Genomic DNA, 14,860 nt, shown 5'->3' on the forward strand with positions numbered 1-14,860 from the left:
ATATATCATACTTCTGCCTGCCTTCTTTAGCTTGTTTATCTACATCAGAAAATCTGAACTCAAACTTTCAACATACTGCCTCTTTTTCATGGGAAGGTGGCACAAAAGTATAAATAAATAAACAAAATTAAAAGTAAATAAAATTCCAGGGTATTCTATTAAAGCTAGCAACACACAGAAATTCATAATTTCATATAATTCCAAGAGCAAGAAATAAAATAGGGCTGATGAAAAGTAGGCTTGTAGGATGATTCTAGAATGATTCTAGACCTTGGGATGAAGAGTTTGCGGCCCTTCCCTCCAGTGTTCCGCTATTAACACCACTCAGTTCTACATCATGCATTAGTTTTTTCTCATCATTTCACTCATAGTTTCCTCTCCCATAATTTTAGTTTGTACATGGTTTCTCATGGCCTCTCCAAATGTGACTCTCCCTCCCCGCCCCCACAATCAGTGTGATGTGTTCAGGAAATGCCAACAACTACCACCACAGTCAACTGTGACAACAGTGAAAAGGGAGCTGGGAAGATATGTACAGTAGCAAACCACTGTATAGTGTTTCTACCATACAGATATAGAAGATACAAAGAAATTCAAGAGCATAGATAATTCTAAAATGTGGGCAAATAATTAGGAAATAATTTCTTTTGAGTATTATCTTTGTTTTTATTAAAATATTATTCAACTTAATTCTTAAAAATGGCTGTTTGACAACTCGCAGAATTCTTGAAAAGTTAACAGTTGGTCTTGCAAAAGAATACAGCCAACTCACTTCAAAACCTCTCAGTTGAAGCTCCCACACTTAATTGGAAATTATTTCCTTTTTGTCTTAGTTCAAAAGATAAGCTCCACTTATCTTTTTAAGCTACAGAAATCACAGGTTGCTGACCAGCCAATAAATTGCTTGCTTTGGGTGAGGTGCTCTCCCTGCCTGTGGGTTGCAGGGGAGGTTGACTCCAAATGATGTCAAACATAGATGTCTCAGCAGCAGATATGGGAGGTGTGAGAGATACAAGCTAACCTAGGACAAAAAGTTACTACAGATGTTAAAATCCCTTGGCCCTATGATCACTCCAACTACAGGCCATTATGAAAAGAGAAGCTCACAGAAATGACAATGAGTCATCAAGAATGGGCTAAATTGTAATTAAAATACTATGTTTAAGAAGATGAGTGCCTGGGAAAGGATCAGCTATCACTCAGCGACTTCCTCCTTGTAGTATGCCTTCCTGAAATGCAGAAGTTGCAAAACTAAAAACTGTATCTTCCAGATTCCTTTATAGCCAGTATTCTGCATACAAATCTGATTCCACCATTACGATGCAGGACACAAGATATGGAAGGCAGAAGTAAAGCAAAGCCCTATTGGCCTGTAGCTTTTAGCAGCTTTCAGCTTGTACACAAGGTCATGAACATGTCAGTATCCAGTCTCCAGCTTTGAACTAAAACAAAAAAGAAAGAATTTTCAATTAAGGAGTAGAAGCATCAGTTAGGAGGTTTTACAGTGATGCAATGGAGTTGGCTGTATTCTCTTGCAAGGCCAATTATTAAATTTTTATGAATTTTACAAATCAGTTGTCAAACACAGCCACTATTAAGAATTTAGTTGTATAAAATTACAATTAAATTATATTAAAAACACCATTAATCATTTTCTAATTATTTTATAGACAGTGGCAGAGGCAGCAGGGACCAGATTCATCATAACAGTATCTAGTCACCAGTTCACGGGCATCAAGGAGAAGCTGTCACAGCAATGGCCAGATGCTACATTCCAGACTTCCAGCAGTTACAATGTTAACAGCAGTGGCTGTTGTGATCACCTTGATCACAGCTACAGTAGCATTTTCTTGCTACTGTTTCAGTAGCAACCTCCTGATGGCCACTTTCCTGACTGTAGCAGAGGTGGCAGCTCCCACTGTGGACTGTTTCAAGGTATCCTGGAAAAAATCATTCTCAGAGGCTCAGCCTAGAGCCCAGCCCTCCAGCCCTTTCAAAAGATTCCCTAAGCAACTAATTCCCTGCATTACATCCCTTTCTGTTTCCTGCACTGAACCCTAACTGATACTGCAAAGGAGTAAGGATTGCAGAAAGATTTTTTCATGTCTACACTCATGCTGTTCTTCCACAGACCTACAAAGAACCCAAGCAAGACTCTACCATTGCCATTAGTCTTACCCAATAAATATAGTTTCCCCAGAACTGCCACCTCAATCCCCTTTCTTCAGTTTTGCCTCACAGGGAGTAGCTTGTCCTCTGCTGTGGCCAGCGTGACAGGGCCTGAGATACCTTCCTGTCCCGCCCCCAGCAAGAGCACAATCCCTCTTCTCAGTTATGCCATCACTACAGCCGAACAAGCTTGAGGATAGTGAGCCAAAGGTATCCTTGACAGTTCATCTCCCACAACCCTGAGTGTCCCCTTGCCCTAAAATTTATCTTCCCCCAATGCATCCCCTAGTCAGTCAAGGAAAAAAATAGAAGTATAGCTGACTCTAAATCAGACTTACAGCATCAGCCCCACAGAGAGAGCAAGAAACAGTATTAGCAGTCTACCACATAGCAGGAACTATTCAGAAACATTTTACTGAAAGTATTGTGAAGAATCTCCGATAGGAAAAATGATTTTTCAAAGCTAAAGCAACTAACCAGAATAAATGCTTAACTATTCAGCTATTATACCAGCTAACAATTTTGACTGTGTAAATCTTAATCATAAGTTACACCATTATAAAGGCTTAAAATGCCCTGAAAATCCATGGCATATAATGATTAAAATTCTTTCCTGTGCTGCAAGTTTCGGGATACCACTGCCTCTAACCTCATTCATGCATGCTGATGGCCTAACAAACTGAGTCTAGCACATTACACTTAATTCCAAGAGAATGCAGATTTCATAAAGAAACAGAGTATGTTTAACAAGTCCTTTTTTCACCAATTTTCTACACAAATTCTTATGCCAGAAACTAAAACAATGAAAGGAACCAAACAATCTGAGTTCTAGTCTCTGCTCTACCATGTTTATGCTATGACTTCTGCCACTGCTAAGCCTCAACTTGTTTATCTATACACTAAGGTTGGATTACTGTGCTTCCTTCCACTCAAGGGACTGACTTTAGCCCAGAGAGAAAACATAACAGCACAAACACTTAAAGAATAAGAGGTGCCAATAATCCACAACCTGCTTTACCTGACTCTTCAAAGGATCCATCTTAGGTGTGCAATACTTGAAGCCTAGAAGGAGAAAGGTGTACTTAAGTGCAATGAGTTATTCTTTTATCTAGCTTAGCTAAATTTTATTTAAGCAAAGTGTACTTTTCTGAGAAGGGTCTGCATACTTATAAAAGATCCCTAATTCTAAAATATATTCCCTTCTACATTCACCAGAACATTTTCTAGGCTCTGTCTCAGGTAAGTATGCTAACACCTTCCTGGTGAGTGAGTTACAAAAGAAGTAGAAAGGAAACACAACGACAAAATATTATTTCCAGTATCAAATATACAATTTTCCCAAGTATATGTATCCCAAAATATGTATCTAATATATTTACCTGGGCTTTTACATATTACAGAGAATATTTTCAGCAATAAAAATATTCTGCTGAAAATATTCTCTTACAAATGTAGCAAGAATACTAACTTTCTGCTTGATTAGCAATTCTTGGAAATAACTACTTATCACGCAGCTTAGTTGTACAGATTAAACTGCGCTGCCACAAACTCTGTTTTGAAACAGAACCAAGCAATGAAGCCTATATTGTAAGTACTTGCCCAGTGTTTTACTGCATTTAACACCCACGCAAACAATTCAGAATTGTGGTTTTTCCTTTTCCTAGAGAAAGGAAGACAGGTTTTTTGGATATAAGGAACTAATATTCTATCCAAAAAGTAAAGACTCAACACTGTTTCAGTTCATAATTCTTCCTGTGAGTCTGTGTGAACTTTCATGTGTTAATCTCTCTCTTAAACTCAATTTTCTCATCTGTAAAGGAAGATGATAACATCTGACTCAGAGAATAAAATTATATAAAGTTATTTATAAGAAAACATGAATGCTAATACATACATCCTTATAAACCAAATGAGACAGGTATAAAATGCCCTGACATGGGAGTTATTACTCTAAATGACAGCTAGTATATTGTGACATGTCCCCAATATTCCTATTAGAGTAAGGTTGTCTGAACTTAGGGTTGTCACCAAAGGCAGGCTGAAGTATCATTTCAGTCATCAGCATTACATTGTGAGATTGCTCTAGTTAGCAAATCTAACTCTATTCAAAGGAAATTAAAATTTCCATTAGCTTGTGCATTCTAACCTAAACACTGAAATTAGTGAATAGAATTCTTAGCTAAAATTAATAATATTTTGACAAAGTGTTCTGCTGAAAGCTACCAAGTTGGATTAAGATACAATTCTGTGAACAGAGGTAATAAAGACTATATCATTTTACTAGATTTCATGGCTTTATTAATCAATATATGGAATTAATATTGGAGAACTCTAATCATTACAGGCTTTTGAAGTAGAAGCAGTAATTTTCCAAATATGGTCTGAAGGCATCCAAAGGGTGCCCAAACTAATCTAACAATACAAAGTACTTGCTATGATGATTCTTATTGGCAAATCACACCCAATTCCAAGAAAGTTCATTTTTATGTACAATAAGTACATTCACCAATAATCTACCAACATTTAAAATTCACTAAAGATCTAACTACCAGATGACACTTGGCAAAACTACAAAACTCCTATGGTGTATGGCATATGTAAACTCAAAGTTATTACTAAAATTATTATTTTTATGGCACAAAACCTGAAGACATTGATACAGTAATTAGAATATAAAAATAGTATGAAATGTTATTTGGAGCACCCACCCCTCTCTTTCAACTGTCTACGCCTGCTCTGGATACCTCTGTTCTCCCAGTGGAGGCTGTAAAAAACCTTAAAAAGGGGATCAGATTTGATCTTGCAATATCTGCTAAATAACATTTTTGGTAATTAAACAGGTACGACATTACACCATACTTAAGTAATGTTTCAAAACTTATATACCCATTTTATATGTGCCAGTGAAGCAATTCCTTTCACATAATTTCCACGAAATCATGGTTAAAAAGTTTTATCAGGGACCCCTCAGAAATACTACAATAATGATGTTGTCTCAATTTGTGTTTAAAAGGATCATTGTTTTAAAAGCAAAACACCTTGGAAAATAATTCGTTTAGAATTTCATTTTCAAAATGGTAGAATAAAATTGTTTTAAAAACGTAATTGCTTAACTAGGCTAATAATCTTTTTCTCAGTGCCGAAGACTGTTAATCTTCCAAAGTATTCCATCTCCCTAAAAATCAACAGCATTGACTTAGAGAATCTTGATTTTTTTTCAATCAAAGAAAATTAAATAAAAATTACAAGAAATACTTTTAAATTATACACATTAAGGTATCAGTATTTCAATTTTTTAAAGAAGTAACTTTTAAATAAAAGCAATTTTTTATTTAAAAAATTAAATATGATAATATTTGAATAAAAGCAGTGCCTAGAAATCAAATCAGTTTTGGTTTACAGCCAATATCTATTTTTCTAAAAATGATAGTTTTCTGACAACTGTGTACTACTGCTGGCTGCAAAGTAAGAGAGATTAAATGTTTTAAAAGAGATCATTTCCTGGAGTATTGATTCCTCGGCATCCCACCCTTTCAGGAACTCCCCCTCCCTTATGTCTTGGGGTTCTGCTACAGTTGTTAATCATATTATGCTATTTATATCCAGCTGCAAGGGTAGACATGTCCCCACGCCTGACCAATCATGGCACTTCATTGTCCTCTCCTCTCTCCACAGTAATTGGTCCAAGAGATCAGCACAGGGCCAAAGTCTCTGCTTGAGATTTGTTATTAGACTCCAAAAAGATGAGAAGCTTTAAGGACCCTGTATGACTTGGGGGTTCAGAGCTACCTTCACTGCTACACTGACAGAGTCTAGCTGAGAAAAAATCCAACCTGGAAGAAAGGAGAACCAAATAATAATTCTAATGACCATCATTTGAGAACATGAAGTTAGCTGTTACTGATCTATGCCTGGATTTTAATGTATGTAAGTCAATAAATTTCTTCTTAGCCTAAATTAATCTCAATAGCGTTTCTTTCACTTGCTACAGAATTCTTACAAATACAGAAACTGATGTGTAAATTAAGATTTTTTTCTTTCCTACTGAGATCTAAACTATATATCACAAGATACTTGCTGCAAACTAGATAACCATATCCAAAGAGTAACATATCTCTAGAACTATTCCATTAAAGTGAATTTTTAAAAGTTATTTTCCTGGAGGAAAAGCAAAGCCAATCTAGCTTAATTCTATTTAAGTTCAGAAAAGGAAGCATTAACACTTGTTTTTTTTCTACCTTGTAGGGTATTTTCCTTTCATAAAACTACTTCTGCTAAATGCCATTATATATAGTAAAATCCCATTTTTCATAGTCATGTGTAATTCCCAATCAGAACAACGAGATACAGGCTTGCCTCTCACGAACTTCCCTGAAGCCAGAAAATAATAATTATGCGTTTCAAATTCCGTGCAAAAAAACAGCAAAAGCAAAAAGGCTAAAATGCCAGAAAGTTTTAATTAAGTAGATAGGTTACTGTTCACATTGCATACCCAAGACAATAAAAAGGGAAGCCTCCAAATAGAAAAGATCTTAATTATTAACAAATTTGAAACAAAATTTTTCCAATTACCACTGCATGATATTTTTTAAAACCAAACCCTAAACTCCAAATAAATTATGGCAAGAAAGTTTAACCCTTTATAACCCATAGAGTCACTAAAACAATATCTCTCAGTATGTGTTAATAAAACAAGTACCTAATCACCTATAAGGACAGCGTGTCCCTTCTCAGGTATTTAGATACGTCATAAGTCAAATTATGGTCCTCAAAATGTAACCTATGTTTCCCTGGCCATGTTGGGATGACCGAAATGGGTGGGGGCTGCAAGTAAGTGGGTTGCTCCTGGGAACCACTGCAATGCAGCTGAGTGGCTGCATCAGGATCAATTGCTTGGGTTCAGGGAAGAATGGAGATATAATGATGCCCCCCTTCTCACTGGAAGTCAGTTGGCTGTGACTATAACAAAAGGGAAGGCAGGATTAAGATGCAAATATATTTTTCAGTTCCCTTTTTCCTAGGCCAGCAAATTGTGTTTTCCCATAGAACTGGCTAGACTTCCAAAACAACCCAAATAGGGCTATTAACCATAAAGAACAGAACTAATGGTACATTAAGGGTTACATAAAAATATTCATCGTATTACATTATGAGTGGAATGAGGCTGAAGGCAGAAATAGCATTAAGCACCTTACAGCATTATCTGGAGGAGATAACACATTAAAAAAAAAAAAAAAACTTATGGAAGACTATTCATAAAGGACCTACCCACCCATTTAAACAATTAATATGATCGTCCCTCTATTTTCCAATTATTCTACAATGTGGATTTTGTGCCCTTCTACAAAATAATGTTTTTTATACACAAACACACACAACATTATTGAGATGGACCACACTGTAAACCTTTCTGTGTGTAATGTTTTTGCCCTGCGTTTATCTCCTCCTCTGCTTCTTACCTACTACTGGAAAGATCCCAGTTCCACTCAGTGAAAACCTGTCACCTTTTAAAGCCAAAGTAAGTTCAAAATTATTCACAATTCATTCCTCAACCACTCAAGTCAGAAAACAAGGGCAGATGGTGTGGATCCTACCAAGATATTAAAAAAAAAAAAAGAAAAAAAAGAAAAGAAATTGTTCTTTCACTTCATGTACACATTTAACATCCATAAATTCACTATACATACCTAGATGAGAATAATTTCTTAGAATTAAAAGATTTTTTTTGTAAAATATATCTTTTTAATGCAAGCAAATTACTTCATCTGGTATTCGACCAAAAAACTGCAATTGGTTCCAACATGGGTGGAAAAGTGGCATGTAGGACTCATCCTACAAAGAGTACAATATAGTATTTTATGAACAATTTAAGGACGTTTTGAAAAGACAGTTTTGCTTATATTTGACTTCCCTCTTTTTGTAATGACTTGAGAACCCAAATCCTTTCTAACATGCAGCTCCACAACTTTTTCAAATAGCACACTATGCAGTCAATTAATTAGTCTCGTTTTCACCAAAATTCATACTAAGACCTACCTAAAGAGTTTTAAACACTGGCAGAAAAGTGAAAAAGGCAAAACCCTTACTATAGGTATTCCTTACCAATGAGTCACTAAGCTCCTACTGAATTGCCAGCTTCTTGAAGACACACAATTTCTGACTCATGTTTATATCGCCAGTGCTAGCTCCATGCTGGCACTTGATGGGTGCACCACTAAGTGTTTGCTGAGGGAATGAATGTGTGCCAGTAATAGGACTTCTTATTTTTTCTGTATTAAATAAAATAAGCATCTTTTCTTGGAAAACATTCTGAATAATACTTGTTCTTCAAAAACAAAATAACAAGATATTTTGTTAGCAAAATTAGCTAGAAGAGCAATGAATAGATTTGCCTCTTTCCCTACAAACATGTCTCATAACACCAGCTTCTAAGTTTCTGAAACTCTTACTTTTGGCAATAGTTTTAAATTCAGGGCATTCATTCTGTCTACCAAAATGTAGTATTTCAAGAAAATTATTTCTCAAAATTTCAGAAGACAAAAAATAATTTATTAAAGGCAAAACAGTTCTAGTCTTCAATAGCAAAACACTTATCTCTTGTCAAATCACACACACACACACATACACACACATATACACACACACACACACACACACACAACCCCGACATTCACAGATTTTGAAATTGGTAAATAATATTGAAGTAACCCATTAAAACAAGATTCTCTTTCAACACACTCCCAAAACACTAAGTCCCCCCAAAAATTACAAAGCACTTAACGGGTTACACAGTAAAGACCATATGAAACTATCACTTGAGAAGATTAGGCACTGACTTCATAAGTCAGACACTTGAATGAATTTAGAAGATTTGTTTTGCTGCCAGTTTACATAAATTAGCAGAAAAAAAAAATCACGAAAATTTGTCTCTCATAACAAAAGGTTTTATAAAGTATATCCCAGGATCTCAGAGGAAAAATAATGTATACGTCCCAGGAACACAGAGTTATGTTACATGAAAATCAGTTTTAGCAATAAACTGAACAAAATTTAAAATCATCTAAAAATCAAATGGCCAAATGTTAAGTATTTGTTTGTACTAGTAAGATAGCAAGAAATTAAAGAATTGTTAAAATGCCTCAACCTAGGAAATTAAAGCTTTATAAACTAAATTTTTAAAAAGTCTGGGGGTGAGGGCAGGATCAGTAAAGTACCCAAAATGATATACTAGAAAATGATATACGAGAAAAGTTAACAAAAGTTAACAAAAGCATATATGCATACATATATACACACACACATATATACATACTGAGATATTTGGATGTAGTACTCCTAGAAAACGATGGAGAGAAAATGTTTTTAAGTACAAAGATGTTAATGATATAATAAGAGTCACCAAATATCACGCAAGCAAATCAGTTTGCAATCGCTAAGGTGTAAGCCCATTACTCTTATGAATTGAAGGTGTCAATGAACAGAATCCAAAACCTGAACCCTTGAGTTATTAAGAGCTTTAGGGGCAGGGGGTGGGGGGCAGGGGGAAAAGAAAAGAAAAAAGAAAAAATCTACCAACATCTGAAATAGTAGGAAATTTTCAACTTCAAGGTTTATCAAAATGTAATGCTACTTTCCCTAGCAAAGAGGGCTTGGCTTGCTTCTTTTTCTATTGTTTCCAAAATACTCTCTAGGTCTCGGTCTCTAGATTTTCCTGTTTTAAAAAAGGTACGAAGAAATGTACTGTAAACCTGGGAGGCTAACAATTAACTCTAAATTCTCTTACCTTTCCCGTCTTCAAATATTACAACCACCTCAACAAAACTCATCAAAAATCCCAAATTACCCACTAAACAAACAAAAAAAAACAAAACTAACAAAAAGATTCAAGAAATAGAGAAGAAAGGCACAGCGTTGTTTTTATTTAAATAACATAAATATTTCTTATTTTAAAGCATCCAGTAACGTTTCTTCACCAACAGGAAGTGTATATCTAGGAAATTAGCCCATTTTAATAAAACTCCCTTACAAATTGGATATCCCAGAGTCAGCAGTGAAGACTTTTACCTACATTTAACATTACCCAGGAACTGTTTCAGCTTGGTTTTTATTTAAACAAACTATAACATTGTTTCCTATGATTTCCATCCCTGGATACACTACTTGCTTAGGGTATCTGAATGTAATGTGTGCATGATATGGCAACAGACAATGATTTCATGTATTTATTGTACCAATACTTAATCTCTGGAATAAAATACACATAATTTACCGAAATTTACTGAAAGCAAACTGCTGAAATATGAGCTTAAAGGTGTATGAAGAAGCATAAAACTCTGCACAATTAGAGTCTGGGGAATTTTAGAACAAAATTAACTACTTGTATATTAATCAGGATAGAAATGGTTTAAGAGTATATACTCTATAGTAAAACCAAAGAAACTAAACCTAGTAATAGTACTATATCACAAAACAATTTCACCAGGGGTCCAAAGTTCAACTTTACTACTGGGCAAAGACAAAGTTCAAACTCAAATGACAACTTTTCTCTTTGCAGAAAAATAAACAACAGGGTCATAATTAAGAAACAGGTAACTAAGTGGGCCAAGCAACAGGTGAAACCAACGACCAATGATTCTTTTAGAAGCAGGCAAAGTACTGATTACTAAGTACTACACTAATACTAAAACAGTATTTTACCTAATTGATTCAGGAAAATTTTTAGAAATTACCTAATTGAATCAGGAAAAGTTTTAGATTAGAAACCGTATTTTAAAGAGTAACCTTCAATTCTCTATTAAAGATTATAACCAAAAAAGGGGGAAAAAATCACAGCTAAAGACAGTAGGTGCCAGAAAGATGTTAAGTCACCTGGCTTTTGGTACAGGCTTTGGGAGGGCGACCCTTAGCATCTAAGGGAAAAGAAGGCTAGGAAGAATCAGCGCTACAAAAGCCATGTCCTACAACCCAGCTTATCCTTCTGCCATGGACTTTCTCAGAAGACAATATGAGATCATTTCCAATTAGTATTACATCTTACAGAAATAGTTAAATTTTACTCTTTCACTGTGCTAGTCTCTAAATGTCATGTTATGAATATGGTTTAATAAAAAGCAACTAGTCAAGGCAACAGAGTGCTAAGTACACTTTACAATACCTTATTAACTTGAAAAATCAATTTCTGTCACAAAGTTTAGAGAAAAGGGAAAAAATAAAACAATGTTTATGGCAAGTTTCTTTTTAAATTCCCTTACTCTATTTTCACCCTTTCCAAAATGAATCACAACAATAGAGAATCTTTGTCTCTTCTGAAAATAATATTTGTTTTTAATCAAACTCAAAGTTCTACAGATAACCTCTTCAAGTTCTTGACTTCTAGTATTTAAAGTCTTGTGTTTAACCTGCAAAAATCTTGCTATTTTATAACAAATGTTGCTTTTAAGCAAAGCCATTTAAGAAAACCATTTAATATAATACCTAACATGAGGCTATTAAGAAGCTAAGAATACTATTTTTAAAAGAGATTAAAATTTTTAAATTACAACCTGCTTAGAAACAATATTAATCTCAGATAACAGACATAATGGTATCTTGAGAAATTACTGACTCAAAGTGTCTCTTTAAAAAATAAGTGTAGTATTCAGAACTTTACTACTAATGACTACAAAATGTCCTGCGACCATTAATATGTTATTCCCTTTATTTTGGCTAAATCTTTAAAATAGAACAGTGTCTATGGCTGTCAAGAGGGCAAAACTGTATTACTCTAATCATGTCAACTACATACTGGGGCATAGGATGCTTATCCAACACAGTTAATATTACTAATACTCTAAATCTTGAATTATTGTTAAATATAATATAAAGGTTGAGAAAATGTATAACAGGTAGATTAGACTTCAGTCTTCAAAAAAAAAATCACAATAATTTAGAATACACCAGCTTCCATGTCAATATATCAACTTTAAAATTTCTAAAAATAAGTTATATTCTCATCTATGCCCCAACTACTCAAAACAGAACACAAAGCAATGATGCAGATGTTCTCATTATTCACTGACTCATGGGATTTGAACTAAGATTTGGCACCTAGACTAGTAAATGCTGTCTATATAGTCTTTTGCACATTACACACAGTGCGTGACTGGCTGAATTACAGCCCCAAAAGTCTTTCCTCTGCCTTTCACACACTGTAAAAGTTAGCGATAAGAAAAAATTTTACAAATTCTCAAAACTATACAGAAAAAGCTGTTTAAAGTCTGCCAAAGTTTTAAAAAATTAACAACAATAAAAAGAAAACCTCACCACATAAACCCATACACTTAAAATGAATACGACGGAATAGGCTATAGAAAGAAAATCTTAATTATGATCTTAGGAGCATGTGAGTCTATGTGTATATATATCCACAATACACAGACATACGTAAACCGCACCACAAACCATCAAGCCCCATTAAGCTCAAGGACTATTAAAGATATATTAATATTTCCAAAGCGAGCTGCTGAGAAAGAAATGAGAAGGAGATAACATATTAAATTTTTCTCCAGAATTTTCTAGCATTTTGCCAACAAGGGATGGACTGCTACCTAGTCCAGGTAACAATTAGGCAGCCCATTATATTTTGATGCACCGTATACTCAGTAGAGCACATTCAGGAAAAACAGTTTGGTTTCTAATAACGTTACAATCACCATTCTCTCTCCCACAAACATCTAAGACGACAGAACCACATTCTATCTATGCTGAAACAAAACCAACAATGCTGTCTATAACAAATTCATAAGAACTACTACATACTATCAGATCTCACTGTATGCTGTCTCTGATCAATGCTTTGAAACTGACGAGTATGCCATAAACATAACGTGCTTTGCAGCAAATTTTACTAGCATAAAAGATACCAGGGCAAAAGAGTCTCCTTTAACCTACCACTTCAACAAAATTCTGTAAAATCAAAAGCGTTACAGAAGCTTTCACTCCGCTAGGCACCTAGGTCTTCCTTCAAAACCCAGACTCTCTTGAACAGCTCCCTGCAAGAACACACCAGTCGGCCACATATCACATATCGTACCCTCATCGGTACTCAGACACCTGAACCACCTGGACTGACAGAGTTAGGCTGACAGCTCCGAGATGTCTGCTAGTGTGCAAGAAACACTGAAGCAGCTAAGCCCTTCCAGGTACACTAGGTGGTAACCTTGGCACCAAGTACCTCTATAGTAAAGACCCTTTTTCCCTGTTAGAAGATGCGTAAGATCGTTCCAAAGAAAATGCTACAATCCTAAGAACCTTTTTGCACAACAGAGAGCGGAAAAGGCTGGCCTTCTCTAGTCAAAAACTCTTGTCTGCGGGGAGAGATGGAGCTACAAATATAGGAAACTCAGCTTCTAGTCGCAATTCTGTGACAGCTAACATAGCTAGCAGAGCAACCTTGCCAAGCCAGAGCTCAGTTTTCCCATCGGCAAAATGGGACTCACCAACGCCACCCCTCGCCCTCGTCAAGGAGTCAGGCACGCCCTAGAGGTCTAAGATTACCCGGGACCATACGCGGTGGGGAGGTGCCGTCGCTCCCAGGACGCCCACCCTGGCACCCCTGTACCCAACACCCCGCGGCAGATACGCAGGGCCGGCGTACCTGGTTTCACAGTCTTGAGACGGATGGGCTCGCGGAAGTGGCGGATGACAGCCAGGGTGTCCCGGTTGGTGAGCCCGCTGACAGGCGTCCCGTTTACCTCCAGCAGCACATCGCCTGGGCTGGGCGCCTTGCCGGAGACGACGCAGCAGGTGCCCCCGCCGGGCTCCTCGCGGAGCCGCCCCAGGTAGGGGAACTCGCCACGCTCCGCGCCACCGCGGATCTCCGCGCCGAAGTCGCCCGGGGGCCCGGCCCAGGACACGGCGCACTCCTGCACCTTGCTGAGCCAGTGCTTCTTCTTCTTCAGCGTCTTCGACATCCCGAACCCCGCTGCACCATGGGGGAGACCCCGCGCGGGCGGCCCGGGCGCCGCTCCGGCCCCGTCTCAGCCCGGGGGCCCTGGCGGCCCGCGCAGCCGGGTCAGGGGGGCCTCGCCGCTCCGGCCCCCACCCGGTGACCACAGCCCGCTGGGGGCCCGGCCGCTCCCAGACCCGAGACGCCTCTTGGACGCCCCTCCCAGCTGCGCTCCCCGGGGCTGACCAGACTCCGCGAGGGCCACCGCGGGTTAGGCTGAAGAAAGGAAAAGGGAATTGTCCCCAGGCGGTTCCAGAAGGGGCTTCGGGCGGGGTCACTGCCGCCGGCTGGTCCCGGGGCTCAGCGCCCGAGCGGCGGGAAAGGCTGAGGCGGGGGGGCGGTGAGGTGAAGGGGGAAGAGCCGGGAACGGGAAAAATCCGTCGGGGGCGCGCAGAAGCGCGCGTAGACCCGTCGCGGGATCGATCGTGCCCGCTGCGGAGCTGTAGCGCGGAGACCAACGCCTGCCCAAGCTGCCAGGAAACTGCCGCTTTCAAACCCGCCGCAACCTCCTCCTCCTCCCTTTTCCCTTCCCCCCGCCCTCGCCCATCCCTCATCCAGAGCCCCGCCCCCTCCTGCCGCGCGGCGCCCGGCGCGCTGCCGTCACAGGCCCGGCGCTTGGGAACGAGCCCCGGCCCCGGACTCTCGCGCCAGGGATTGGCCCCCGGCGGGCAGGGGGCGGACCGCCAACGAGAATGAGGACCACTG

General features: G+C 38.3%; 1 protein-coding gene across 3 annotated transcripts in view; it reads right to left on the reverse strand.

Annotated features, from left to right (window-relative positions):
- MAGI3 (membrane associated guanylate kinase, WW and PDZ domain containing 3) overlaps positions 1–14,638 on the reverse strand; it is a 300,844-nt gene extending 286,206 nt beyond the window's left edge. For 2 of the 3 annotated variants that reach the window (XM_033198447.1, XM_033198450.1), the window contains exon 1: positions 13,805–14,638. In XM_033198447.1, the coding sequence (XP_033054338.1) occupies positions 13,805–14,120 (316 nt within the window). In that variant the 5' untranslated portion in view covers positions 14,121–14,638. The remainder of the gene's footprint in view (positions 1–13,804) is intronic. The other variant, XM_033198448.1, reaches the window with a different exon arrangement.
- Positions 14,639–14,860: the final 222 nt, after the last annotated feature.

This window comes from Trachypithecus francoisi, unplaced genomic scaffold (genome assembly GCF_009764315.1).
Source record: "Trachypithecus francoisi isolate TF-2019V2 unplaced genomic scaffold, Tfra_2.0 Lachesis_group5, whole genome shotgun sequence".
Taxonomy (NCBI): domain Eukaryota; kingdom Metazoa; phylum Chordata; class Mammalia; order Primates; family Cercopithecidae; genus Trachypithecus; species Trachypithecus francoisi.